Source organism: Caretta caretta, chromosome 12, assembly GCF_965140235.1.
Source record: "Caretta caretta isolate rCarCar2 chromosome 12, rCarCar1.hap1, whole genome shotgun sequence".
Classification (NCBI taxonomy): Eukaryota; Metazoa; Chordata; order Testudines; family Cheloniidae; genus Caretta; species Caretta caretta.
The window spans coordinates 41267110-41293769 of record NC_134217.1 but is presented as its reverse complement, the minus strand read 5'-3'; the positions used below and the strand labels follow the sequence as shown (position 1 = coordinate 41293769).

At 48.6% G+C, this 26660-nt stretch overlaps 1 protein-coding gene across 1 annotated transcript in view; it reads right to left on the bottom strand.

The window, feature by feature from the left end:
- Positions 1-26660, bottom strand: part of TANGO6 (transport and golgi organization 6 homolog) — a 92328-nt gene that overhangs the window by 40238 nt on the left and 25430 nt on the right. The window contains exons 8-14 of the mRNA XM_048870651.2: positions 22948-23060; positions 21091-21267; positions 18507-18633; positions 16976-17167; positions 14000-14134; positions 7566-8099; positions 6219-6276 (exon numbers count right to left, since the gene is read on the bottom strand). Of these exons, the coding sequence (XP_048726608.2) occupies positions 6219-6276; positions 7566-8099; positions 14000-14134; positions 16976-17167; positions 18507-18633; positions 21091-21267; positions 22948-23060 (1336 nt within the window). The remainder of the gene's footprint in view (positions 1-6218; positions 6277-7565; positions 8100-13999; positions 14135-16975; positions 17168-18506; positions 18634-21090; positions 21268-22947; positions 23061-26660) is intronic.

The window sequence follows — 26660 nt, the reverse complement described above, 5'->3', positions numbered from 1 at the left end:
GTTGTTTCGGAAGGGTTGCTCTTCCAGTCATCAATTACGAGAAGCAAATATGGTATTTCTTCTCTTGCTCCTACTCCAGCCAGCAAGAGAAGTGGGGACAGACTGGGGTTTGGGAATTTTTCAGGAGCCAATCTTAACCACCCCAGACTGCCTTCATCTCAGATTTCTGCTGCACTGCAGAGGAGGTTCAGAGACAGAGGTAACTAATTGTACGGTCCAGTAGTGGGGCACCTGCCCCACTCTGATAAGCAGGGGTTAAAAGCAGCCAAGCTAAGCTGATTGGTGAAGCAGCCACAGCTGTGGCCAGCTCAATTAGGGCCCAGCTGGCCCTGATAAGAGGGCTGTGGGCCAGAAGCTGGAGGAGTCTCACTCTAGCCCTGGAGTAGGAAGGGCTAGCTGCCTGAGAGGAAGGTACCTGAAGTGGAGCAATGCTGGGGAAGGGCAAGGGAGCTGGGCAGCTCCAGCCTGGTAAACCCCCAGGTTGCAAGCCTACCAAAGGTACTGGGGCTGCAGCGGGGCAGCCCGAGGATAGGCAAAGCCAGCAGGTCCTAACCCCTTGCCAATGATGACTGGCCATTACAGGCTGCAGTCACCACAGTGAGCGGGGGCTAGATGATGACTGGCAGTAGCCACTGAGGCAAGGTGGGGATAGAGGGTTGGGGCTTCCCCTGGGAGGGGGACCCAGAGTGTGGGGGCACTGCCAGGGGACAGGACCCCAGGTAAAGGGGCATCGGGGTCCAGGAGGAACACACCGGCCAGGAGGAAGCGCTCCATATGCTGGAGAGCCAGTTCCTGAGATAACCAGCATGAGGCGCTGTGCCGGTGAGTCATCGCTTCACTGCAGGTCCGCAGGGGTTTTCTTCCTCCATAGTTATGCGTCTCTTAAGCAATACATTGTTTACCCCTCTAAGAATCTAATTGATCATGTCCCTAAGACTTTCCTTCCAAAGGAACAATGCTACCTTATGCACCCAACCCAGCGATACACAAGAAAGATCTGTCTACTGAGGAGAGAGACCTGGGTCAGAGATGGAAACAATGCACATCTATGAGACTGACTAGGATGCATGGCCTGGTTCCCCATCTGGCTCAACAGTACTAGATTTGTGTGTTTAAGATTTGGAAGGATTAGATGCCGAAAGGTAGAGTTCTAAGGTCTTATTCAAGATTCTATTACAGATACACCCGAAAAGACGGTTGCAGGCAAGTGACAACTGTCACACGTCAGCCGTGTCTACACTGGAAAAGTATAGATATACTGGTAGAGCTACCCCAGCAAACCCTCCTAGTGGGGGGACAGTTTATTCTGCCAAGAATGCTTTTGCTAGTTGTGATGAAATGGTAATGTTCGGTAATATTTTTATGAACCCTATGTGTATCTCAGTGTCCTCCTGTACTTAACATTGCTACCAAGTAGGTGAGAAAGGGGTAAGTCTGCTGTCGGGGCAGCTAGAAGGCATGAGGTGTGTGCACCATCCCGCTGCCTGGGTGGAATGAAGGGGTCATTAAAGACCTGGTTGAAACCAACCCAAATAAACGGGATCTACAGAGACAATGAGAACTCCCCTCCCCCCGCAATGACTGAGCAATCAACGCTTAACAGTGGGAAGCGCTCAGAGGTGGAGTATGTGAATTCAGCATGGCTCTGCCTGAAAACGAAGGACAGAGGTGGCAGGCAGGGATAAAGAGTTCACTTCTGGAAGCGGCTGGACTGCTCTCCCCTTGGACTGAAAGGGTCAGAGAGAGCCAGAAATGGGGTCCACAGCAGCTTGGATGGCAGATGACACTATCTGGGCCAGACAGACTATGTCTTAATCTTTATTTCTCTATGCTAACCTGAGGACTTCCAGTGCTGCATTCCAGGTGACTAATAAACCCTGTTCTGTCTGGGAAAGTTTGCCTCATGCAAACACCTGCCGAGGCTCATTAGACTTTTACACTCTTCAGGGACTCTACCAGGTGTCTGTTAGTTGGACGCACAGGGCAGAGCTCACACTATGAAGCAGGAGCCTAGAGGCTCAAGTCTAGGAGCTGGTGGGACCATATGGCCAGCCCTGAAGGAAAGAGTGGGACCCACTGAAGGGGTTCCTCCAAGAGCTGGGGTGTAGCACAGATCTTGTGAAGACATGACACGGGGTACAGTTTGTACTCATTCCCCAAGCAGAACAAGCCACACTGGCATAACTTAAGTGTAGACCAAGCCTGAGAAATGGAAGTTTTGGTAACAGCTGTGGCCGCGGACCTGGTGACTGTAGGAGACGGTGTGCACGTGTAACCATCTCCCCGGGGTGCCAGTCCAGGGGCCTCGCACTCATCCTGTGGCAAGCGCTGAATCCCATTTTTAATTCTGGCCCATGGACCAAAGTGTCAGTCTTGTGCAGCACACGCCTGTCCATCCACAGGGGCACCCCGGCAACATCACGGAGATCCAGGGGAGACTCTGGTATCTATGTAGCACTGAAACGTTGCACTACTGTCATTACATGTAGTGTCTGGAACCCAACTGTCTTATTTGGCAGCCCGTAGGGAAATCTGCTCCCCCACAGGATCACCATTATTTCTTCACTGTGTTTCCCTTCCTTGTCTCTCTCTTAACTGCGTCTGTTTTTCTTTCTGCACATCCTTGTCTGCAATAACTCCCCGTGGCCACCTTCCTCCCCATTCCATGCACTACAGTGATTGTTAATTGAATAGATAACGGTTACATTAAAGTGTCATCACTGGGCTCTAGGGTTAACATATAGAGGAGATTAATAGGGCTTTGGGGAGTTCAGACCTCTCAGAGCCACTGATTCAGGCTGTCTGCAGAGTCAAGCAATCACTACTACACTGCTTACACTTAGGTCACATTTTGGAAGGGTTTTTATCAACCCTGAGAGCCAGAAACAACAATTTTTTTTTAAATAATAATGAAAGCTTGTGTTGTGAATGTGTCATTTGGACCTCATGTCTGACATTGTTCTAGTCACACCTACAAGGCTAGAGATCAGTTAGCGGTAATAGATGACCATCATTCCCAACGGTTATGCTATCTGGCATCCCTCAAGCATCCATTCCCCATCTATCAGTGGTTTTATTGAGATAGTGTCCCTATTACTAAGTGGTGAATACTAAAATAACCCGCCCAGGTACCCCAATACGAGATTTCCTGGAGTGCCGAATAAGATCTCTCCAGATGATCTCTCTTCCTGTGTCTGTCCTCTTATTGCAGGGACTCGGTCTAAGGTAGAAAGCAAAGTCAGGAATCTTGGCACATTTTCGGCAGCCATTTCCATGGAACAGAATGCATGGGCAAGCTATTAACCTCTCTTCACATGCACAGGTTTCTTATGAAGAGATATTATTTTCCCCACCATGACCTCCCAGCAGCAAATATACCCCGGGAGCCGTACAGCTTGATTACAGCAATTCCCTCAGCAGGACTGCTCCAGCACTTGCAGCTACTTCAGAGTGCAGCCGCGCAATTCCTTGCTGGATTCAGCAACTAATCCCATCCCTGCCATGGAGCCCCCTTTAAAAGCGCATAGCAGCACTACCCAAGAGTTTGGAACAGACTGAAGAATGGAAACCACAGGGGGATTGTTTGGATAAGTAGCACGCAATAGGATTGGAGTCCGGATACCACAGCTTTTCTTCGGAAGTAGCTCTTTATTTGTTCATTGTCCATAAAGCATGTTGGTACAGCTTTATGCCAGATCACCTTGCAATTCTTTATAAGCGCAGCTAAACAAACATCTGTGTTCCTCTAGAAATGACAGGTTTCCCCTTTTAGGAGAGCCCAGGTATTTTCACCATGTGGTGGGGTGGCTTATGCTTTCATAGTTAGAGAACCAAACAGCTCAGGAGAGTTTCTGGTGTCAGACTCCCAGTTCCAGATGTGCACGGCTGTGCACCATGGACCAAGAGGCACTTCAGCCTAGTCTACACTACAAAGCTATGTTGACCCAATATCCACAGCTACATGTGTCTCTCACTGAGGTAGCCTCCCTGTTACATCAAAACAGTAACACCATCTCCCCACATGACATAAGACCACTGAACTATCTGTGTCACCTTCAACAGTCCCCCAGCAATTGTCCCACAATGCTACTCTCCCTGGGACAGCAGCTGCTCCGGTCACAATTTTGAAATCCACTGCCCACAGGTCACAGGTACCAGAAGCCTGCCCGCACCCTTCCCTTTAAAATAACCTGTGTATTTCAGGAATGCCTTTTCCTGGTGGCCCAGTTTGGGGAGCACACCTACTAGCCAACCTTTGTAAAAATCTAAGAGTGACCTGTGCTCTATGAACAGCTGCATGCACTGACTAGCACGGAGGTCACCGACCCCGCATCCTGTGCGACTTCCCTTCATTCTGATGGAGAAGCCTTGTACCATGCCTGTGACAGCAACGAATTGTTTGCCCACTCAGCTGAAGAAAAGGTATTTACCACTGTGAATTCTAACACAGCCACCAACACGCTTTCATGGACTGTCTAGATTAGTATTTATGATCATGTTAGTTAACGCAAGTCAACTGGCAATCAATTGCCTTGAGTTACAACATGACCAAAGCTCTAGTGTAGACAAAGCCAAAGAGATGTTAGCGCCAGGAGGCCTGCGATCCCAGTAGAAAATCCATATGGATCCAAACTGCTGACTGGGAGGCATAAAGCCTGGATTTCACAGCCACTGGCTCTCTGGTTTCCTGGGAATTCTTTTCTGCCTTGCCTCTGACTTTCTTGGGAATGTGCAGTGTTTGAGGATGAGACACTCACTAAATCCACAGCACATCCTCAGCAGCAGAATATAATCAGTGGCTTAATTGGTAATTAAACTAAATAAACAAGCCAAACCTTTCAGCTGATGTATGCTAGCAGTTCACAGATAAGAGCATGGGTGGAACACAAAGGACTCATACATATCACAAAACAAATGTTAGTTAACCATAGTGGGAAAGATGCCCTCCGGTATGGCTTACCAGGGAAGGGGGTTTGCCTCATCTGAACAGGGAAACATACAGCACCTGTGCCTCCATGTGCATTAGTCACACCCGAGTGGGTGGCAGGAATCATGAGCTACTAGTTCTATTAGACCAAAAATCTGTTCCCCACTTCCAGACAATTGTACAACCCCGATTTCAACCATGAGATGGTGCTGGGAACAGCTCCCAGGCAGAACCTGAAGCCATGTAAAATGTTTGCTTTTCCTTTTGTTCTAAAAGCAAATCTTTCCCAGCAAGACCCGTTCCGGGAACAGCTGGGTAAAAGATGCAAGGACAGTTGTGTTCTCCTGGCTTAAATGTGTTGGAATTCAATCACCGCTCGTTCATTTCCCTTTGCAGTCATGATGATTTGATCTCCAACTTCAGTTCAGTGAAGCAGCTTTGTTGTACTCTGGGCAAAGTACTGATGGCAGCCAGAGAAAGCTTTACAGCCCAAGCCACAGAGGACACAAAGACAGACCCAGTTGTGAAGAACTTCACAAGAACCAGGCACCTTACCACCTTTTGGATTACAATGGCCTCTCAGACACTCAGAGAAACTGCCCCGAGAGACACTCCCACAAATTGGCCTAAAGACAGCAGGATGCTGCGGGAAACAAGGCCCTCCCTGACGTTACAATAGGGGTTTCAGTACAAATCAATATAAGAAGAGTGGAGAGGTGCAGATGGCACAAACAGGAAATTTCTTTTTTCCTTACCATGCTGCAGACAAGTGACCAGTGTCTGTGTGACTCTGCAGCTAGAGAGGGAGAAAGAGAAGCTAACCCCTCACTGTTAGCAGGTTATCCAGAGACTGGGGTGTTTACTACTGCTGGCAAGGAGGAGACAACAGATTGGGCAGAGAAGTTTCCTACCTAGGCCAGTCTAAAAGTATTGTTCTGCCAAGTGCAGTTCACACATTAACCCTCAAGGAGCCCAGGAGGTAGGAAATATCCCTATTTTGAGAGAGGGAAACAGGCACAGAGGTGAAGGTCACAGAATATGAGAGTGGCATAGCTTGGATTGGAACTCAGCAGTTCCTGGTGCCCGATCCTACGTTCAGATCTTGCCCCACCTATCTCACCCAGGCAGTGATCATTGTGCTACTCTCTTGGTAGCTGTCTTGGCTCAGACACTTCTTGGAACTGAAAGGAGCGAAGGGCTCTGCATGACAGACACAGTGTGCACGTTTAACTAGCAAATCCTTAGAAAAATAACAGACACCAAACTCAGGCAACTTGGGCACTGCACTCACCTTGAATAGCAGAAAGGTACACAAAGGAGTCCTCATGTTCCATATTTTCCAAGAAAACCTGGAGGACAAAGCACACCAGTTACCTTCTTAGGGGCGTGAGACCCATGTTCTCACCTAAGACAGCTCCAGTCCCACACACTTGGGGGTGTTATCCATACTTCCCCATTTCTCTGAGCTGACCGTACCCCTCTGAGTGAAGCCTCTGTACGTTGCGGTCAAGCTGGAGTTGCAAGCAAGGCCCTGTGAGATCTGTGGGGAAGCAGCTTTTCTCTCCATCTTGTAGGCAAGTCTGGAGCAACAAGAAATTTTGAAATTCTAAACTTTGACAGCAACTAGCTGTTCCACTGCCTCCTGACCCCAACACACGCCGCTGCAGCCAGCAGTGAGGGACCAGTACGTTGTCTGGATGCTTCTGCCAGCAGTGAAATAGTAAATGCTGACAATTTAAATCATCACAACTAGGCTTGAGAGTTAGCACCCCGCTGAGATGAATGAGGACATTTACACCTCTCAGAGCTGTCATATAGGTGGATTCCCACAGCATCATGGACTGCACGTGGCCCTGGTTAAAGGGTTTGAGCCTGGGTCATGGTTGCCATAAAGGTAACACTGATTCATGAAATCTGCCAGTGAGACACTGACTCCTCAGCTGCCCATCACTACAGCAGAGACTTCCAGCTGTGGGGTGGGGAGTGGTTCAGGAATCGCCTCTGAGCCCTGCAATGCATGGAGGACAATTTGTTTCCTTAGCTATTCACAGGGAGGATGCGAGGTTTTCACTTACAGAGATCCGTGGGCATTTTCCTGTTTTAACTCTGGTTCCTCTCCTTTAGCCCCAGAGAAAAATGGAAGTGACCTCTACTCCTCCCTGAACCCAGGAATAAGGGGCAGAGACGGGGCATGAGAGGCCAACATGGGAATAGTGCCTGGGGACATTAGCCATGCTGGGTCAGAGGAACCTTGTTAATTCATGTTAGCAGGGTCAATAACTGGGTCTACCAAATCATCACGTTTACCGCTTCATGGAGCGGGGAGGAGAGAGAACAAACCCCAACAGTTCAGGGGGGAACACAGTAAGAGTTGCTGGGGCCACGAGGAGGACGAAGGCTGAGCTCTTCAGAAAAAAACTGCCAACAAGGGACCTGCATGCTCTTCCCAGACATGTGTACGGCCAGCCTGAGTCACTCCCCCAGCGCCCACATTGTCCCAGGTGTGTTGTCATGTAATAAGTGTGAAGACAAGCCAGTAAGTGTGACACTAGGTTGAGTGGTGCATAGTGTCAGAAGGGAATCAGCACATTAAACAAACACGATCTGCAAGCAAGCTTTAGTCCTGAGTTCTGCCTACCTTGAGGAGTTTCTCCTGAGCCTTTAGTCCATCTGGATCCCTCTGCTCTAACAAACGGGAAAGACGCCGCAGGGCAGCTGCTCGTACTGGGATTTCCGGGTCATAGGCTGATAAGAGGAGCTCCTGAAGCTGTTGTGGGGTGTGGTCTGCTGTAGGAGTCTCAACGGGGCACTCTTTCTGCACAGTGGATTCCCCATTCTTTCCTTTAGGACTGGGGTTACTGGTCAGGCTGTTTGTGTGGCTGCAATTTTCATTACTCTGTGGCTGTCCTAGGATGAGCCCAGCTCTTTCGTTCTCAGGTCTTTCTGTGGGGTTTGTGTGGGTCTGTCCTCCTGACCTGCTTGACCCTATTTTTTCCCCCAGGGTGCTCTGGGCAGCAGTGCCTACAGTTTGGGTGGAGAAGGCTCCGTGAGTGCAGATGGTGATGCGCAGATCAGCTGCAAGCTCCTGGATGACAGGTTCAAGATGAATGCGGGAGATCTCCTCCAACAGGGGCACCAACTGCTTTAGGATGGCAAAGTCACCCGATTTCAGCTGAAAGAAAAACACAACTGTCACTGGCATGGCCTAAAATGAGAGATGCACACATGGAGTTACAGCAGCTCCTGAGAACACTCCCCTGGGCTGAGGGGCCCAGGAGAGAGCGTGGTGGGAGACAGTCTGATGGAGCTGAATCTAATAAGAAACTTCAGTAACTGCACAGCACGGATGTGAGCCTGATGGATCAGATAATAGTGTGCCCCAAACTGGGAAGTGTGACCATTGGGTGGGGTGGGACAGCAGCTTTTCACATTGCCCTACCATCCTCACATGGAGATGTGACTACAGGAGGTCCAGAACACCTCATCCTTGTCTGGTCATGCAGCGTTTCAGACACAGAGATTTTGCGTATGCTGAAAGCGGCCGGCAGTACGCAGTCTGACTAGTTTCTGTAAAGCCTCACTGGCTCCTTCTCCTGTGCATCCCCTACCAACACCTGCCACAGTCTGCTTGCAGTGCAGTTTAGCCATACGGCACTAGCTCTGCTGAGCGGGGGGCACTCCTCCCAAGAGGCATTTACTCAGGCCTCACGTTCACTGCAGCACGGACAAAAAGGAGCATGAAATGTGCAGGTGCAGTTGTATGAGCAGTCACTTGACGAGCGGCACACACAGATCACATGTAAAAGTGTGCACAGGTAATTAATGACCATCACAACACTCTGCAAGGCCCCGTCTTCAGCCTATGCGTCTGAGGACGGAGAGAGACGAGGGCTAGTTTCATGAGTGCAGATGGCGATTGGCAGCATGCTCCAGGTGTAGGGTGAATGCAAGTGATCTCCTGCACTTGTGCTAAGAGGGTATTTGTTCGTGGTTTGAGTTAATCTTTGGTTATTTTTTTCTTGCCTAGAGGCGAGAAGCAGCTGCTGGTTCAACCTTTATGTGACTATTTTATGACAAAGGTGCCCAGATCCCAGGATTAGGAGCCTTTTGTGTATGTTGTAAATCGAAACAAGTGATTGCCTCGCCCTCCAGTATCTGCTAGGAGTCATGTGCAGGGAACCAATGTGCCTGCTAGGACTAGGCAATGAGCCTGATCATTTGACAGTTCTCGAAAGCACAGCAAGTGCGTCACCTGCCCCTGAAGCCTATTCCGGAGATGAACATGAACTAGGACACAAAGCACTTTTCACAGACTGTAGATTCCCAGAGCATAAGGCCAAAAGGCACCACTGTGATCATCTCACCTGACCTCCTGTATAACACAGAGCATGGCTTCCCTGCACTAATCCCTGTTTGAACTAAAGTGTATCATTTAGAAAAAGATCCGATCTTGATTTAAAATCTGCTTCCCAGTGGATAGCTTTTTACTTGTTAAATGACACTGACAGGGTGAAAGTGCTGGGTTATTAGGAAATACACATGAGAATTATAACATGTCTCCACTTTGGACCAATTGCCTTTGTAGTAGCCAACACCTCAACAGATCCATTGAATGGAACTCAGCAAAGGGTGAAGATGCTACTTTAGGGAGAAAATTGCTCTGTGCGTGACAAAATAAACCAAGTGGCAATTTCCTGGATTTAGCACACAGCACTGTAAAGCCTAAAAGAAACTCGGAAGGGAGAAGACTTTGGAGGGCGGAGGGGGGAGGCAGCTAAAGTCTTATATCAATCCCAAAGGATTGCAGCACATCTCCAAGGATGGGGCCAATCCCGTCTCCACCACCAGAGCCAATCCCAGTGCTCCCTCTAGTCTGTCCAGGAGATGTCTGCTTGGCCTTAAAACTTTACTATCAGGTCAGGAATCCTCAAGAGGCTCAAGAAACTGATCACTCCTCGGGAGAGGAAACGTGCCCTTCCAAGACGTGTGATTGCACACCCTAATCAACAAGCTAGCAGGAAACAGACCATCTCCAGATCTCCCAAAGAGCCTCTTGCAGCAGAGCCCATGTGCTCGGAATGCCTGTTTGGCAACAGTAAGCGTTGAGCTTTAGGACTGACCGGATGAATCAGGCTCCACAGCCCCCTTTGGAGATGGGAAAATAAATATTATCCACTTTCTTCTGGCTGGGAAACTGAGCTCCTGTGCAGTCAGGTCTCGCCCACACCACGCAACAAGAGAACACAGAAATCCAAACTCCCAGTCCCGCTGCTGAAATCACAAGACCTCAACGTCTTCTGAATAAGGCTCCATTGTCAATGCCTGGTATTTTAGCATCTCATATGCTGGGGAGACTCGGGGAGCAGGGCTCTCGCACCTACTTTGGTTTTCACTCTCTGCTGCACCAATGACGTCCTTTCCCATTTGACAAATATTTTCTCTCGAGGTTGCAGCGATTAAGGTGCATTTTTCATTTACTTCCTTATTTAACGAGCAGCTCTGATTGACCCCCCTAGCTCTGGCAAAGTGCCAGCAGGGGGAGCACAAGAGCTACAACCTCAGAAAGGACGTGCAGGGCAGGGGCAGGGAGGCATGAGAGAACCACAGGGTTCAGCAACACAAGGGTAGATTATAAAGCTGTCCTCTGCACGCTCCTCCCAGGCCCTGTTTTACACTGGGGAATGCACTGTGCCCAAGCTACTCAAGAGTGTCACTGGGTAGAAGTTCCCTCTGAAGCTGTAGCAATGTGTCATGGATCTGCAAGAGGCACTGCAGGGTTTTGCTAGCAGCATGTATCAGGACGTGGAAGAGGATGGAAAGAAGTTCTTGCACTGCATTTCAAAAATCAGAGAGACCAAGTGAGGCAGGTAATATATTTTACTAGACCAACTTTTGTTGGTGAGAGACAAGCATACAAGCTTATACAGAGCTCGAAAGCTTGCCCCCCTCACCAACAAAAGTTGGTCTAATAAAAGATATTACCTTACCCACACTGTCTCTCTAATATCCTGGGACCGACACAGTTTCAAAATTCAATCATTAGATCTGGGAAAGCAAAGACTTGAGTAGTGAAGCTAATGGTTTGCCAGTGGTTTCAGGAGATTTTTTTTGCACAATTGTGCAAAACACTTAATTGAAAACCAAGATAGATATCCTCTGTGATGGCCATTTGAGACAATACACTTAGCCCTGCAGGGATACAAAATTTGCAAAAATGGTCTGTGAATGCAGATATTCACAGATATAAAGCGGATATCTGTAGATTTGCAGGGCTCTAAATGTTAACCTAAATGTCTGCTGTCAACCACCATCTGCCCTGGGAAACCTTTCTCGTTCAATTGACTTGGACACATTAAGTTCCTTCCATTAATAATGGCTAACGAGCTGATATGAGCTAGTGAGAATCAGGTCTGGCTTAGGGGCCCATGTACAAGTGTGGAGCCCTGCTCCGCTACCTCATCCACCGTGGGTCAGGGGCACGGACCTACAGTGCACATTCTCTAGGTCTGAGGAGGTGTTGCTCTGCCAGAGAGAGGAGGGTAAGGGGCAGTTGATCAATGAGAAGACCCCAAAAGGAAAGCAGAAGTCTAGGTGAGAAAGCAAAACAAAGGGCAGAGTCAGCTTCTGCTCTGAATTTACACCGTGTTTGGCTGTTTTAGCTCATAGCTAGTAGAAGGGACAATGGCCCTCAGTGCTTTAGGCTCCCCTGCAACCAGAAGGGAAAGAAATCAACCGTGGCACATGCCCACCTTATGCGAGTGGAACTCTCCCAGGCAGTGGTTCAGAGGAAGGTAAAACCCTGCCAGGCCTTGGACAAAATTCCTTCCCAGCCTCACATTTAGCTGTCAGTTTAACCCCATGCGTGCAGTCAAAAAGTCAATAGTAACACCCAGTCCTACTTCTTCTTCATGTACGCATAACATGCCTCAGGTGGCACGTGACCAGGATTCATCATCAAATTTAGTCCGCTGGTTGGATCATTAGCTTCCCCCATCTGGGATGGGCACTGATGGGGAGTGTGACGTGAACACTGATCCATGCCCCCACCCCAGTCCCACTGACAACCTAAAATGCTGGGATTTGGCAGAGTGGAGAATTGACTTTCTGTCTTCTTCTTTTCAGAGTAACAGCCGTGTTAGTCTGTATTCGCAAAAAGAAAAGGAGTACTTGTGGCACCTTAGAGACTAACCAATTTATTTGAGCATAAGCTTTTGTGAGCTACAGCTCACTTCATCGGATGCATACTGTGGAAAGTGTAGAAGATCTTATTATATACACACAAAGCATGAAAAAATACCTCCTCCCACCCCACTCTCCTGCTGGTAATAGCTTAGCTAAAGTGATCGCTCTCCTTACAATGTGTATGATAATCAAGTTGGGCCATTTCCAACACAAATCCTCTTGTGCACATGTATCATGATACAGTCATTAACCACATGATCACAGGCTACTGCTGAACATGCATAGCATCAGACAAGATTCCGCTGCTTTACACAAGTGACACCATGCACCACTTTTTCACACTTACACTAACTTCACTGCCAAGGCTGTCCAGAATGTTTTCACTGAAAGCGTCTCCTCTCCCATTAGTTATTCTAGTAACTTGGTGAGCAAATAGAGACAACAAATTCCCTTTTCCATCAGCAGGTCAGCCTTCCTTTGGTATAATTCGGGAATGAGGCAGTTGACCAGAAAGTGAATTTAGCTGCAAACTTAGGTGCTCAGCAAATGTTCACTATTATTCCCATGCCTGCTTAATAGGTGGGAGGATGTCCTATAAGTTTCATTTATTGTGTACTTTTCATGTAAGTGACTTTCAGGGACTGACAGGCATATACAGAGTAATGCACTTATAAGATGCTACACGTGAGCATCTCAGACTAAAAACATGAATATTTAAGGAATACAATGCGATCATGTAGAGGCTCAGATCACGCACACCTGCTGGTAGAGTCAGGGTTCTGCATGAAACTAATTGGCACTTCATGACTTGTGAGCACCCAGCCGCACAGAGTTTTTTGTATGCCATTTCCTAGATTTATTTACTTTAGAGAAAAAACACACTTCAGGAGAAGGTTGATTCTCCAGGACTTGGAAACTGCTGGCATGCAAAGTACATGTAAACTCCATAATCTGAAACTAAGTGGCAAAATATCACCAGAACAACCTGTCCCCTGGACCCTAGGAGTCCAAAGACAGGGCCCTATTCTCCCTTATGCTTTAAGAGTTGTGTAGCTAGGGAAAACATTTTCTGCCTTCCCCAGAAGCAGAGCTCCTAAGGTGCGTCCCAGAGGGGCTCCCTTCTGTGCACCTTACAAGGCGCATGCAGGATCACTATCCTCTTCGTACTTTAGCAGATTTACAGAACTAAGCTAAAGGAGAAGTGTAGTAGTTTGACTAAAAATGCACCCAGGCCATGCTCCTTCACTGGGTCTGTTCACAGATTTAGGGTTTGGTGGCTTTTTTGTTAGAAACACACCACATTGTAGAGACCTTGGTTAAATGAACAAACTGAAGGACGAAGAGGCTGAGAAATGAAGTAGGATCCAAACAGTGCAAAGACCTGCGTGATGGCATGAAAATGCTTCCAAAACAGGTACAAGTGTAACCTCTTTAGCAACAGGTAGACAGCTCAATTGTGACTCATCTGGTCCCTTTGTTACAACACAGCTACATCCTTTGCCACATTACACTCTAGGCCACTCCAGTTGATGCAATAGCATGAATCAATTTCTTGGCATCACTCTCAGACAAAAATTAGCAGATGTGGGGGAGAGAAAAGGGACGGGAGCATTGTAGCATCCAAACCACAGCCTAAGAGTCATCCTGGTGAAGGGAAACCATGTCTCCACCAAGGGGCAAGGCACAGGAGTGGGAAGAGTCTCTATTTTCAAAATTTCAAAATAATCTGATCTAAACTAACCATCCAGTTTCAGAAATTCTGGTTTTCTCTCAGCCCATGCACAGGCTGCCATGCATGTTCCAGAGTAGCCTGCATTGCTGGTCAGGGGCTCCAGAGGCCCTTTCATGCATTCAGATCACAAGCGCACACCCCATTGTGTCCTGGCTTACCTGCACTGCCCCTCCTAGCATGGCAGCCACTAGTCCCATGGACATGCTCAAAGTCTGCGCTTCCACAGTGCCCTCTGAACCCTGGGCAAGACTTGCACATGCCCGCTGCAATGTAACTGCCACAAATTCCACCACCTGCCAAAGGAAGGGAGTTTAGGGAACAGAAGAAAAGGAAAGATCACATTATTCCAGTTAGAGACACAATAATCCTTCAGCCCCTAAGCCAAGCTCTCTCATCACACCCATGGGACTGCACCCCTACGGGCTGGCCCGCTGTCTGGAAGACTGGCTGCAGTGCACTGCACGCTACAGGAGCCGAGGTCCTCTACCAGGGGCGCCAGAGAAAGACGTATTTACGTGGAAGCGGAACTTCCGATTCTTTGTTTGGCACTCACGCAGTGCTCAGTGTTGTACCATAAACAAAAACAGACCGTTCCTGCCCCAAAGAGCTCACAGTGCCGGACAGGCTGGGAGATCCAGGGGAAAAGGAGACAGTGCAGCTTTGCTTAATTTATTTATAAACTCATTTGGTGGGCACCAGGAAGCCATAGGCGTTTGAGAGATACTTTGAGCAAATTAGAAGTGTTTCTGAAGATGTGAATCCCCAGCAGCTGCTCATATATTATGAGCTTGGCCTGTCTAATTTTCTTTGCTATGAAAAGCACCTTAGCAACATTATGCCTCGATGTTCTGGCCATTTTAATTTTAACAAGGAGACCTGGCTGTCAGCACCAGGAATGCAAGGCTGCAGCCAAACCAACAGGCCTTCCCCCTCCCGCCAGTCCTTTAAATTTGAGAAAGAAAACTGATATTTCTGAAACTTGATACTTAAAATACAACACTCACATCCCCCGCCTGAGTCATACATCGCAGGTTTTAGCCCAAAGCCTAGCTAGAAACTCCTTAAAAAGCGCACACTGACAGACTGGGCTATAAACAGCAACAGTGGCTTGGCTTCTGTCAAGGCTTTCTGAGTCCTTTATTCCAAGGGAAGCAGCATTTTTCTTTGCTTCTTTGCTGCAGCCCTTCACAGTCCCTGGATGACTATAATGCAGCTCATTGCATTCACTAGGAGGCCTCTCCGAGGGCAGGAGCCCTGCAAGGTTTCCAGGGATCAGTATGTTAGCAGCCCCCCAGGAACTACCCCTTTCTGACCTTAGCTGAGCACACTGCCAGTCTCTGCAGGTGACTAGGGGTTTGTGCAGAACAAAAGGGTAGGAAGTGGGCAAGGACCGAGGAGGTGCTGGGAAACAAAGGGCATTGGACTCATCAGCTGATCACTGTTGGGAGGGATGACAGAGGAGGATTAAGGGTTCAAATTCATTAGGAAAAGGCTAGGGCTTGAAATATTAACTAGGTAAATACAGAATGGGTAGGAGTTACACAGTGCAAAATATTAAGAAAGGACCAGGTTTAAAATATCCTGTAAGGAACAAATAGAAAGCTCAGTAAAACAAGGTTAGATTAACACCAGCACAAATCGAAGTCATGCTGGCTAGCTACGGGGTCAAATGGCAAAGCAGGCATTCAGCATGGATCAAATATGGTCATTGAAACAATCCTCCTCTCTCCCCTTTCCTGTAGGCTGTCTTTGACTGTAAGCGCTCTGCAGCATGGACTGTGCCCTTCTCCACAATCAGCACAGTGCTTGGCATCGTTTGAAGTATTCAGTGCATAAAGAATAATTGGTCTTTTCCAGAAACACACTGTAGGGTTTCCAGCCCCCAACAATTATTCCTTCTCTAGGCACATTTCATCTGTTCAAAGCACTCCCCAATTATGCAGAGTAAGACAAGGCCAGGGGATTAGACCTCACATGCTCCATGCCGAGTCTGCAGTCAAGAATAGGGTCAGACATTTTCCCCCATGGTTCACAACTCTCTGCAAGAAGGTTTAAAAACACACACACATTTCTTGCCCGACTGGTTTTGGCCTTCTCCATTTTGCAGCCCAAAGGTTTGATCTTCTCTTAGCTTCCTGCATTTCTAATGAGGCTTGACATTAACATGGCTCTTCTGCTCACTCCTTTGTTTGTCCACAAGCAGCACTGATGCAGCACAGCTCTGTGGAGAGGCTCATTTAACTGTTGGTGCAGAGCCAGCACGGCGCACGCGAGCGTTGGTTTGTGTTGGGCGTGGAAGACTACTGGCTATTCCTATGTCATGCAGGGCTTTCAATTCAGAGTAATGTTCTTTGGGGTAGCTCCCATTTTGGGCCCCACGGCAATAGGGCAGAGGGTATCTGGTCACCACATTTCCACCAGTTGGGGGCTCCTTCCACCCACTTGCAGCAGCTCAGGCCACCTCTGCAGCTTGGGTAACATGGGAGCGTCTGAATTCTCCCAGCGTTATTCAAACTGCAAACTGAAGGCCAGCTGGCTCTGGGAACGAGGGGCTGGGGGACAATATTGGCACTCTTATTAGCCCAGAAGAAGGTGCTGTTGGAAATGGTGCAGGAGCACCAAGTACGGCAAGGCCCCTGAGACCAGTGGTTCTCAGCCTGGGGTCCGCGGACGATGGCCAAAATGTCCGAAGGGGCCCACACCTCCAGTCCCAATTTTTTAGGGGTCCACAAACGAAAAAAAGGTTGAGAACCTCTGCTCTCGATACTCAGCCCCCGCCTCTTCCGCCAGGGTGCCCACCCGTGCACAGTGAAGCAGTGCTGGCTGGGGGAAGCTCAGAGCTACTGCGGCCTCCTTTTCCCCAAGCAGAAATCTTTGAGGTTTCAGGCGGAGATTCTCCCCTGCAGTCACAGAAGGAAACGCCCCTCCTCACTGCACCCTCACCTCAGTGCGTGAGATTCAGTCAACGGAAGGCAGCAGCCACGTCTGACTTCACGTCACACTTGCAGAAGGGGTTCAGCCAAGACATATACAGGACCCACCTCAGGGTCATTCTGTGAGCCTCAGGTTGGATGGCATTGGCCATATGCAGTGCTGCTGCCACTGCCATGCCAATGGGCTCTGCCATGACCTACCTGTACAATGTCTGTGAACACGGTGTCTGAGACGCGCTCACACAGCATGGCCACCAGCTGCAAAACAAGCAGCTGCTTCTTCTGCCCCACGAGATGCTGACTGCGGTATTGCTCCAGCTCCACCAGACTCTCACAGGAGAGAGGATCGTCATCCAAGCCGGCCTCATCGTTTGCAGCCATGTGAGTCAGCTCCTGCCAGGGAGGGGAGTGCACGGCCGTCAGAAAGAAAGCTAAATACAGGAAACTGGTTTGAGGGCACACAGGTGGGGGCACCCAGTGGGCAACCTGCCAGCAGCTAACATCCAAGAACAAGGTCAGATTTGAACAGCAGGGCAGTATCACACAGCAGTCCGTTCTACTAAAGTAGCTGCTCGGCCTCAACCCTGTGCTGCCATCCTCACCTTAGCCCAGAATCTTCACTCCAGGTGCAAGAAGGCAGGGTTGTTCTGCACTGAGGCCTTGGGGGTTCTTCTCCAGCCATTTTCCCAAAGCCCAAGCTTTCCAAAAGGATCTCATGCTAGTTCTGTTATCCAGGCCCGGGATCTCCCACCCCTCTCCTCTTACTGCCACCACCGGCCCCAAATGCTGCAGGTGACCTCCTCACACGTATCAGGTGCAGGAACACAAAAAGCTTCCCTCTAAGGACAGTCACTTTAGGGCTGTAAATCTGCCAGGGCCTTGCTTGCCCATTTGCTTTGGCACTGGCCTCAGATACACCAGAGACCCTTTGACCTCTAGGCAAACTAGATTTTAACTGTATATTTCCTGATTTATAAAATGAACAGGAACATCGGCTGAACACATTGAGAAGGGCTTTGTGGTGGCGGGCTGTGGTGCCCAGGCACCCCGCTTGCTTAGCACAGAAGTGCACCTATGCTGCCCGTGCCCCTTCCCAGCCATACACAGCATGAGCTCTTCTGGTGGCCATTGAAAGAAGCCCAGCAAAGGAGTGCAGCACTCTGTGCACAGCAGAAGGGCCATAACACCATGGCACCAACCCCAAAGGGGGCGAGCAAGACACGGATTATACACTCTGACTGGCAGCAAAGGAGAGCAAAGCATGGCCCAGGCCTAGCAAACACTGAGGAGGGACCATGGCAGTGATTAGTCTGGATACGAAGCTGCAGGAAGAAAAGGAAACGCGGGGCGGGGAGCTGGGGAAGTGCCTTTCCTTCTCGAAAGCCAAGGAAGTGGCAGTCTGCAAAGGTAGGGATTATTCACAGCTTAAAACCCACCATTAAACTTCAGGCATGTTCCCGTTGTCAGAACAAGGGTTAAAGCTTTCACACAGAGTGAGGACTCCATGCGCCCCCTCAGGGCTTGGCGCTGGAACTGTCGGGAGATACAGCTACCCTATACCTGTAGCGGCTCTTTACCCACCACTCCCAGGAGATTTAAGTGGAACTTCCCCCTTCTCCCAGTACCCTCCCCACATGCAGCATGGGAAAGTTAACCCTCTGGAAATGCAAGGCACTTCCTGGACCCTTGCACCCAGCAGAGGCCAGGCTGCTAACAGACTGTAGCTTCTTACCTTTAAGCAGCAGATGAAGAAGTCTCCAGCTAAGCCGCTCTTCTGGCAGTGAGTCAACAGGGCCACCAACTGCTCCATCTGCCACTGCTCCGAGGAGACCTTCTGGTAGAGTTCCTCCTCCTCATCGCTGAAATGCAGCCAACGTTTCACCCAACAGGAACCCACCCAGAGTCTCTTTGGCACTGGTTTTTGAACTACCCCTGGAAAGAGCATTTCCCTGGCACATTTCATCCCCAAGTGCTGTAGGTATTTCCAGAACACTTCCAAGGGTCTTCCTTTCATCTCCCCATTAAGATGCAGCAGCCAGCACACAGCAGCGCTACACCCCAGTTTGTGACAGGAAGCAGAGAACACCGTATCCAACAGAAACGGCAGGGAAACTTTTACAGAGACAATGTTATCCGAAGATGGAATTTGGCCTGGGCACCAGGACTACGGTCCCTATTCATGCAAAAACCATGCAGGGCTCTAATGGTCAATGGTGGCCCCTGCTGCCTAGCCCATTCTTGGTGCTGCTTAAGCTAGTCAGGGGTCAGAAATCTGGTTTTAAGACTCAAACGAGCATGAAAATCACTCCCAACCCCAGTGGGAGAGACCACAGGCGGCTGAAGGTGTGCCAGCAACAGGATGGTCTGTCTGCCTTCTCTTTGGTCAACAGCATTATACGACCTCTCTTCCAGAAGAATCTCTAATCTGTTGCTGTATGCCAGAGCCTTGTCCATGTTCCTGTGAGGGAGAGTGCTGGGGTGTGAACCCATGTTCCAGATCCAGCAGGTAACTCCAGCAAGCTAAGCTCTCCTACCGACATCAGGAAGAGTTCTCAGTTGTATTTAGTATCTACCTCAGTATAAGATCCACTCCTTCCCATCCTGAATTGGCACCCTTGCTATCTCATCCAGGTTTATAATGTGGTTTCAAGCTGTAATGAGCCAAGCCTTTGGTGAGGAGTGCTTTCCATGCAACAGAATCAACGTGAAGTCCCAAAAGCCCAAGGGACTTCTGGCTTATCTGTCCAGCTTTATGTCTCAGTGTTTCCCATGCCCCCCCAGCCCACCTGTCACTCCAGGTCAGGGAAAGCTGGGGCAGCGTTTACACTGTTTCATCACTTCCAGGTTACAGCAACACCCTGTGCTGCACTCCCTGAAAGGGGACGGACGGACAGACGGTGGCTGATGAAATATCATTCAGTCTGGGGATGAAGTTGAAATGGCGGAGCATTCAGTTCACTAATTAACCTATATTCATTGCAGGGATGACCAGGGTGGAATCTATGCACACAAAATATTTAGCACATACATAACTCCTCTGTGAAGAGCTGGATGAGCATTAATTAATGAATGCAGCAGCCCTACACTTGTTTTCCCAGCATAAATGAGGGAAATAGATACACCGAGGGGAAGCGAGGCTGTGTCAACATGCAGAGTTGCACTAGTTTAACTTAAGCAGTGATTTTAAATTGATTTAGTTAAACCAGTGCAAACCCCTGTGTGACACTTATTTTAATTCTAATTAGGTTCATTCAAGTTGAAGGCACAGGTTTAAACTATACTGGAATAAGAACAGCCACGTGGGGTTCTGCACCAGTTTAACTAAATGGATGCAAGTCTGTGTGCAGACAACTCCAAACTTGACCACCCAGCAGGCCAGTGACAAAGCAGGAGTTCCTGGCTCAGCCCTGGCGTTTTCCACCAGGTAATGCTGGCTCATCGATACATGCCCCAAGCAAAAACTATTTCTTTTAAAACTGAGTGTACTGCTGGTGACGGGCTCTGTCCAGATAGTGCTGGAGCCTGCAGTCTTCCATTTACCCTCAGAGCAAACAGACCACGGGCAATGGCCGTGTAACGTCAGGCACCAACATGCCTGACCCCTATCCTGGAGGGACCATCTCCAGGAGCACCGGGGGTGTTCGGTCACTATGGCTTATTCAGTCAGTCTACAGAGGCTGTTAACAAGGGGGTCAATTAATACCATGCTGATGGTGACAGATGTCCACTCCATGCATTTCACACATGCAACCAATCAGCCATTAGCCGTGATTACGTCAGACACTACCAGTCTGGTCAGAATTTGAACCAGTGGTTCAGGAGTGAAAGACCATTTCCTACTCTCAGTCCCCTGAGCCATCCAGCCTCAAGACAAAGGGTTCCCAAGAAGAAATTAATAATGCTAATAAAAGCCAAACATGAATTTTATTACTGGTTTTGTAGGTGTATCAGGGCTAAAAGTCTGCTCCAGCTTCACACCTCATTGCTCCAGCAATGTTTGGCTCCATTTGCCTGTAAAGTTCAGGCCATCCGTGAAGTTTCACCTGCTAGAGTTTGGCACTCAGCCCAAGCCAACTGTCTATCCCTGTCTAGTGGTGACAATCCACAGGGACTACAGCATCCCCCACCACATCTTGAAACCCTCCCCCGTGCCCCACTTTCATATTCTGCACACGTTGTGGAACTTTGCATGGGCACCCCTTACTGGCTGAGCCATAAAACAGCCCCAGGTGTTGAATGACGACAGTTGTTCAGCCACACCCACAGGCAGTGGGTGTAAGGCTGCTAACACAGGGTGTCATAATGTAGACTCTTACCTGATGGTCTCTTTGACAGTGATCATGGCACCACCTCCACCAGCTACTTGAAACTGGCACAGCGGATGGAGAAACTGCATGGTTCTACCCAGTCCTGCAAATCCTTCCAGCATGGAGAGCGCCACCTCTCTCTCTGACTTCTCCAAGACCCATAATAAAATCTCCTGGCATGGTGAGCTGTCAAGAAAGAGAGGCCATGACAGAGTCCATTTTCTACCACTGGCATGTTGCCTTGTAACAGACACATGGGGCAATGTAACAATGATGTTTTGTGAGCTCCAATACACAACAAACACCATCAGAGTGAGCTGGTGGCACCGGGAAGATGGCAGGTGACCACAGACACACCTTGGAAGGTTCCCTATGTGCAGTCTCACAGATACAGTAAATCCCAGGGAGGTGACAGTTATTTATGTGAGCTTATAAGGCAGCTGCAATGATTCATTGGGCCTGAAGACTGCCTGCAGTCACACTCCATGCACAGAGCTGTTTCTGCACCAAGGCATCGGAGGAGGAGGAAATTGGGAAGAGAGTGAAGTGAAGTGAGCTGTAGCTCACGAAAGCTCATGCTCAAATAAATTGGTTAGTCTCTAAGGGCCACAAGTACTCCTTTTCTTTTTGCGAATACAGACTAACACGGCTACTACGCTGAAACCTGTCATATAGCCTATAAACTCAGTAACAATTGGATGAGCTCCAGCAACTGTTTCATGAAGGTGCCAAATTCTGGAAGATTGACCAGTGCTGGGCAGCTGCAGTTCAGTTACCCTTGCTGAATTCTTGGAAAGATACAGCACCCTGGTAGCCCCACTCTCCCTGCAGCTGGTTTAGTTTGTTGTTTTCATTCTTTTAAGGAGGTTCCCCTGCACCTCTGAAATTATTAATGTCATCTTTCTGATGGCAAAGGCTGTGTCTCCACAGAGCTTTTCGTCAAAGCCCTTGTGCCTCTACTGATATTCGGAATGGTGGAAAGGCTTTGAGTAAACCTCCTGGTAACATCGTTATCAAACTGTTGTCCAACCCTTCTCAAAGCAGGCTAGGAGGAAAGTGGCAAAAACACCAACAGCTGGTCTGCACTCATGTGCCACACGACTGGTGCTACTCCAGGGGTGGAAGAACTGAACGAAGGGCTCAGTGTAAACAAAGGTTCAATGGCCAGGAGAGGAGCAGGTCCTGTGCACCTCTGGGAAAAAGGGAATCAGCTCAAACGGGAAAGAAATGACCTTTACTCCAAACAGCCAGTGGAGCACAAGGACATTCAGGTCCATATACTGGAATTTATTTAAAGTTTTCCCCCGTCCCTAAATTCCACCTGCACACAAAACACCCTTCCCCCCCCCCCCGCCAAGCCCCTCGCCTCACACGCACACAGGGCTTTCTGCTGTCCCTGGGCAACCACGATCCCTCCTTCCTAGTCAGTTTCACATAGGCCAGACAGTGAACTAATTATACCCCCCAGTAATGGGGGATTCCCAGCACCCTGTAGGTAGACTTGTCACCACCTCAAAGTACTAGTTTCCAATCTACCAGGAACCAAGTCGAGCACTATATCTTCCCACACCAAGTTGGGGGGTGGTTCTGGTCTGCTGTGTGAGTCTGACATTCATAGTCAGGGCCGAGTTGGAATCTAAACTCCTTGGGGCTGCAAGCTTTGTCTTCAGCTATGTCCATACAGTGCCAAATGTAGCTCTGGTGCTCGGCACAGGAGTGTCTTCTGGACACTTCCATCTCTACCCAGCACAAGGCACAGATTTCGCTGTCTTTTACAGCTGGGCACCAAGCGGGGAGGATTCCCCCACCCCAGGATACAAAGCTTTACCACTTCACCTAGCAGAAGGGTTTTGCCACATGCCTTACCGTAAGTGTGACACGTTCTGCTTGGTGAAACAATAGAGAGAGAAAATCACTCCCAGAGCTGGCTGCAAGGATTCCAGCAACACGTCAGAGGGCTCATTCCCAACCACATACACCTACGGAGACAGAAAGGTCAAATGTCTGCCTGGAGTGCAGAGGAAGAGAAGGGTGAAAGGCACATGCATGCCTGGTAGGGACTGACTTCTGAATGTACACTGTGCAGGTTACTGCTCCCAGCCCTTCCAATTCTGAGTCCATATCCCTTGATCACACCAGACTCCTGTTTGCTAATAAGCACTGAAAGCAGCCTTCATCAGCACCATCTTCTCCAGAGTCATCTAGGAACTGCCAGAGCTAGCTACAGTAGGGCTTCATGCTATTCGTATATTACAGCCAGTTACTCAGGACGGCTATCACTCAGGGGTAGGGGATTAAAACTACAGACTGCAGTATTTGAAGAGACAAGTCTTTATAAACATACTGCATCCAGAGCCAAATTCCCACGGTCAAACAGATCAGTCCCTCGAAAGCAAAGGCTGGAAGGCAGCTGGGCTGCTATGTGCGGAGTGAGATATCCAAGGAGAAGGCAGAGGGCCCCTGACTCAGGCTGCTGACAGGCAGCACTTAGAGGAGACTTCAGAGTGACACTTTCTCCTCCCTCCCTTTATTTCCAAAAGGCACCTACCCAGAGCTCTGTACCCGGATACATTTCAAAAACCATCATAACCGCCCTCAGCAACTTCTCCCCACCTCCAGACCAGTTACCAGCCACACAAATCACCCCATATCTCCCTTCCCTGCCCCAAAGCCCAGGGAGAGAGATCCTGAAAAATCTTACACTTTACAGGTTTGTTTTGAACTATTTCTCTAAAAACCCTCATAGGATGGCTACAGTTATATCAGGTTTCAGAGTAACAGTCGTGTTAGTCTGTATTCGCAAAAAGAAAAGGAGTACTTGTGGCACCTTAGAGACTAACCAATTTATTTGAGCATGAGCTTTCGTGAGCTACAGCTCACTTCATCGGATGCATACCGTGGAAACTGCAGCAGACTTTATATATACACAGAGAATATGAAACAATACCTCCTCCCACCCCACTGTCCTGCTGGTAATAGCTTATCTAAAGTGATCATCAGGTGGGCCATTTCCAGCACAAATCCAGGTTTTCTCACCCTCCACCCCCCCACACAAATTCACTCTCCTGCTGGTGCTAGCCCATCCAAAGTGACAACTCTTTACATAATCAAGTCGGGCTATTTCCTGCACAAATCCAGGTTTTCTCACATCCCCCCCACCCCCATACACACACAAACTCACTCTTCTGCTGGTAATAGCTCATCCAAACTGACCACTCTCCAAGTTTAAATGCAAGTTAAACCAGAACATCTGGGGGGGGGGGGGGGGGGAGATAGGAAAAAACAAGAGGAAACAGGCTACCTTGCATAATGACTTAGCCACTCCCAGTCTCTATTTAAGCCTAAATTAATAGTATCCAATTTGCAAATGAATTCCAATTCAGCAGTTTCTCGCTGGAGTCTGGATTTGAAGTTTTTTTGTTTTAAGATAGCGACCTTCATGTCTGTGATTGCGTGACCAGAGAGATTGAAGTGTTCTCCGACTGGTTTATGAATGTTATAATTCTTGACATCTGATTTGTGTCCATTTATTCTTTTACGTAGAGACTGTCCAGTTTGACCAATGTACATGGCAGAGGGGCATTGCTGGCACATGATGGCATATATCACATTGGTGGATGTGCAGGTGAACGAGCCTCTGATAGTGTGGCTGATGTTATTAGGCCCTGTGATGGTGTCCCCTGAATAGATATGTGGGCACAATTGGCAACGGGCTTTGTTGCAAGGATAAGTTCCTGGGTTAGTGGTTCTGTTGTGTGGTATGTGGTTGTTGGTGAGTATTTGCTTCAGGTTGCGGGGCTGTCTGTAGGCAAGGACTGGCCTGTCTCCCAAGACTTGTGAGAGTGTTGGGTCATCCTTTAGGATAGGTTGTAGATCCTTAATAATGCGTTGGAGGGGTTTTAGTTGGGGGCTGAAAGTGACCGCTAGTGGCGTTCTGTTATTTTCTTTGTTAGGCCTGTCCTGTGGTAGGTAACTTCTGGGAACTCTTCTGGCTCTATCAATCTGTTTCTTTACTTCTGCAGGTGGGTATTGTAGTTGTAAGAAAGCTTGACAGAGATCTTGTAGGTGTTTGTCTCTGTCTGAGGGGTTGGAGCAAATGCGGTTGTATCGCAGAGCTTGGCTGTAGACGATGGATCGTGTGGTATGGTCAGGGTGAAAGCTGGAGGCATGCAGGTAGGAATAGCGGTCAGTAGGTTTCCGGTATAGGGTGGTGTTTATGTGACCATTGTTTATTAGCACTGTAGTGTCCAGGAAGTGGATCTCTTGTGTGGACTGGACCAGGCTGAGGTTGGTGGTGGGATGGAAATTGTTGAAATCATGGTGGAATTCCTCAAGGGCTTCTTTTCCATGGGTCCAGATGATGAAGATGTCATCAAGATAGCGCAAGTAGAGTAGGGGCTTTAGGGGACGAGAGCTGAGGAAGCGTTGTTCTAAATCAGCCATAAAAAAGTTGGCATACTGTGGGGCCATGCGGGTACCCATAGCAGTGCCGCTGATCTGAAGGTATACATTGTCCCCAAATGTGAAATAGTTATGGGTAAGGACAAAGTCACAAAGTTCAGCCACCAGGTTAGCCGTGACATTATCGGGGATAGTGTTCTTGACGGCTTGTAGTCCATCTTTGTGTGGAATGTTGGTGTAGAGGGCTTCTACATCCATAGTGGCCAGGATGGTGTTATCAGGAAGATCACCGATGGATTGAAGTTTCCTCAGGAAGTCAGTGGTGTCTCAAAGGTAGCTGGGAGTGCTGGTAGCGTAGGGCCTGAGGAGGGAGTCTACATAGCCAGACAATCCTGCTGTCAGGGTGCCAATGCCTGAGATGATGGGGCGCCCAGGATTTCCAGGTTTATGGATCTTGGGTAGTAGATAGAATATCCCAGGTCGGGGTTCCAGGGGTGTGTCTGTGCGGATTTGATCTTGTGCTTTTTCAGGAAGTTTCTTGAGCAAATGGGTTTCTTGAGCATCACAGGGCCTAATAACATCAGCCACACTATCAGAGGCTCGTTCACCTGCACATCCACCAATGTGATATATGCCATCATGTGCCAGCAATGCCCCTCTGCCATGTACATTGGTCAAACTGGACAGTCTCTACGTAAAAGAATAAATGGACACAAATCAGATGTCAAGAATTATAACATTCATAAACCAGTCGGAGAACACTTCAATCTCTCTGGTCACGCAATCACAGACATGAAGGTCGCTATCTTAAAACAAAAAAACTTCAAATCCAGACTCCAGCGAGAAACTGCTGAATTGGAATTCATTTGCAAATTGGATACTATTAATTTAGGCTTAAATAGAGACTGGGAGTGGCTAAGTCATTATGCAAGGTAGCCTGTTTCCTCTTGTTTTTTCCTATCTCCCCCCCTCCCCCTCCAGATGTTCTGGTTTAACTTGCATTTAAACTTGGAGAGTGGTCAGTTTGGATGAGCTATTACCAGCAGAAGAGTGAGTTTGTGTGTGTATGGGGGTGGGGGGGATGTGAGAAAACCTGGATTTGTGCAGGAAATAGCCCGACTTGATTATGTAAAGAGTTGTCACTTTGGATGGGCTAGCACCAGCAGGAGAGTGAATTT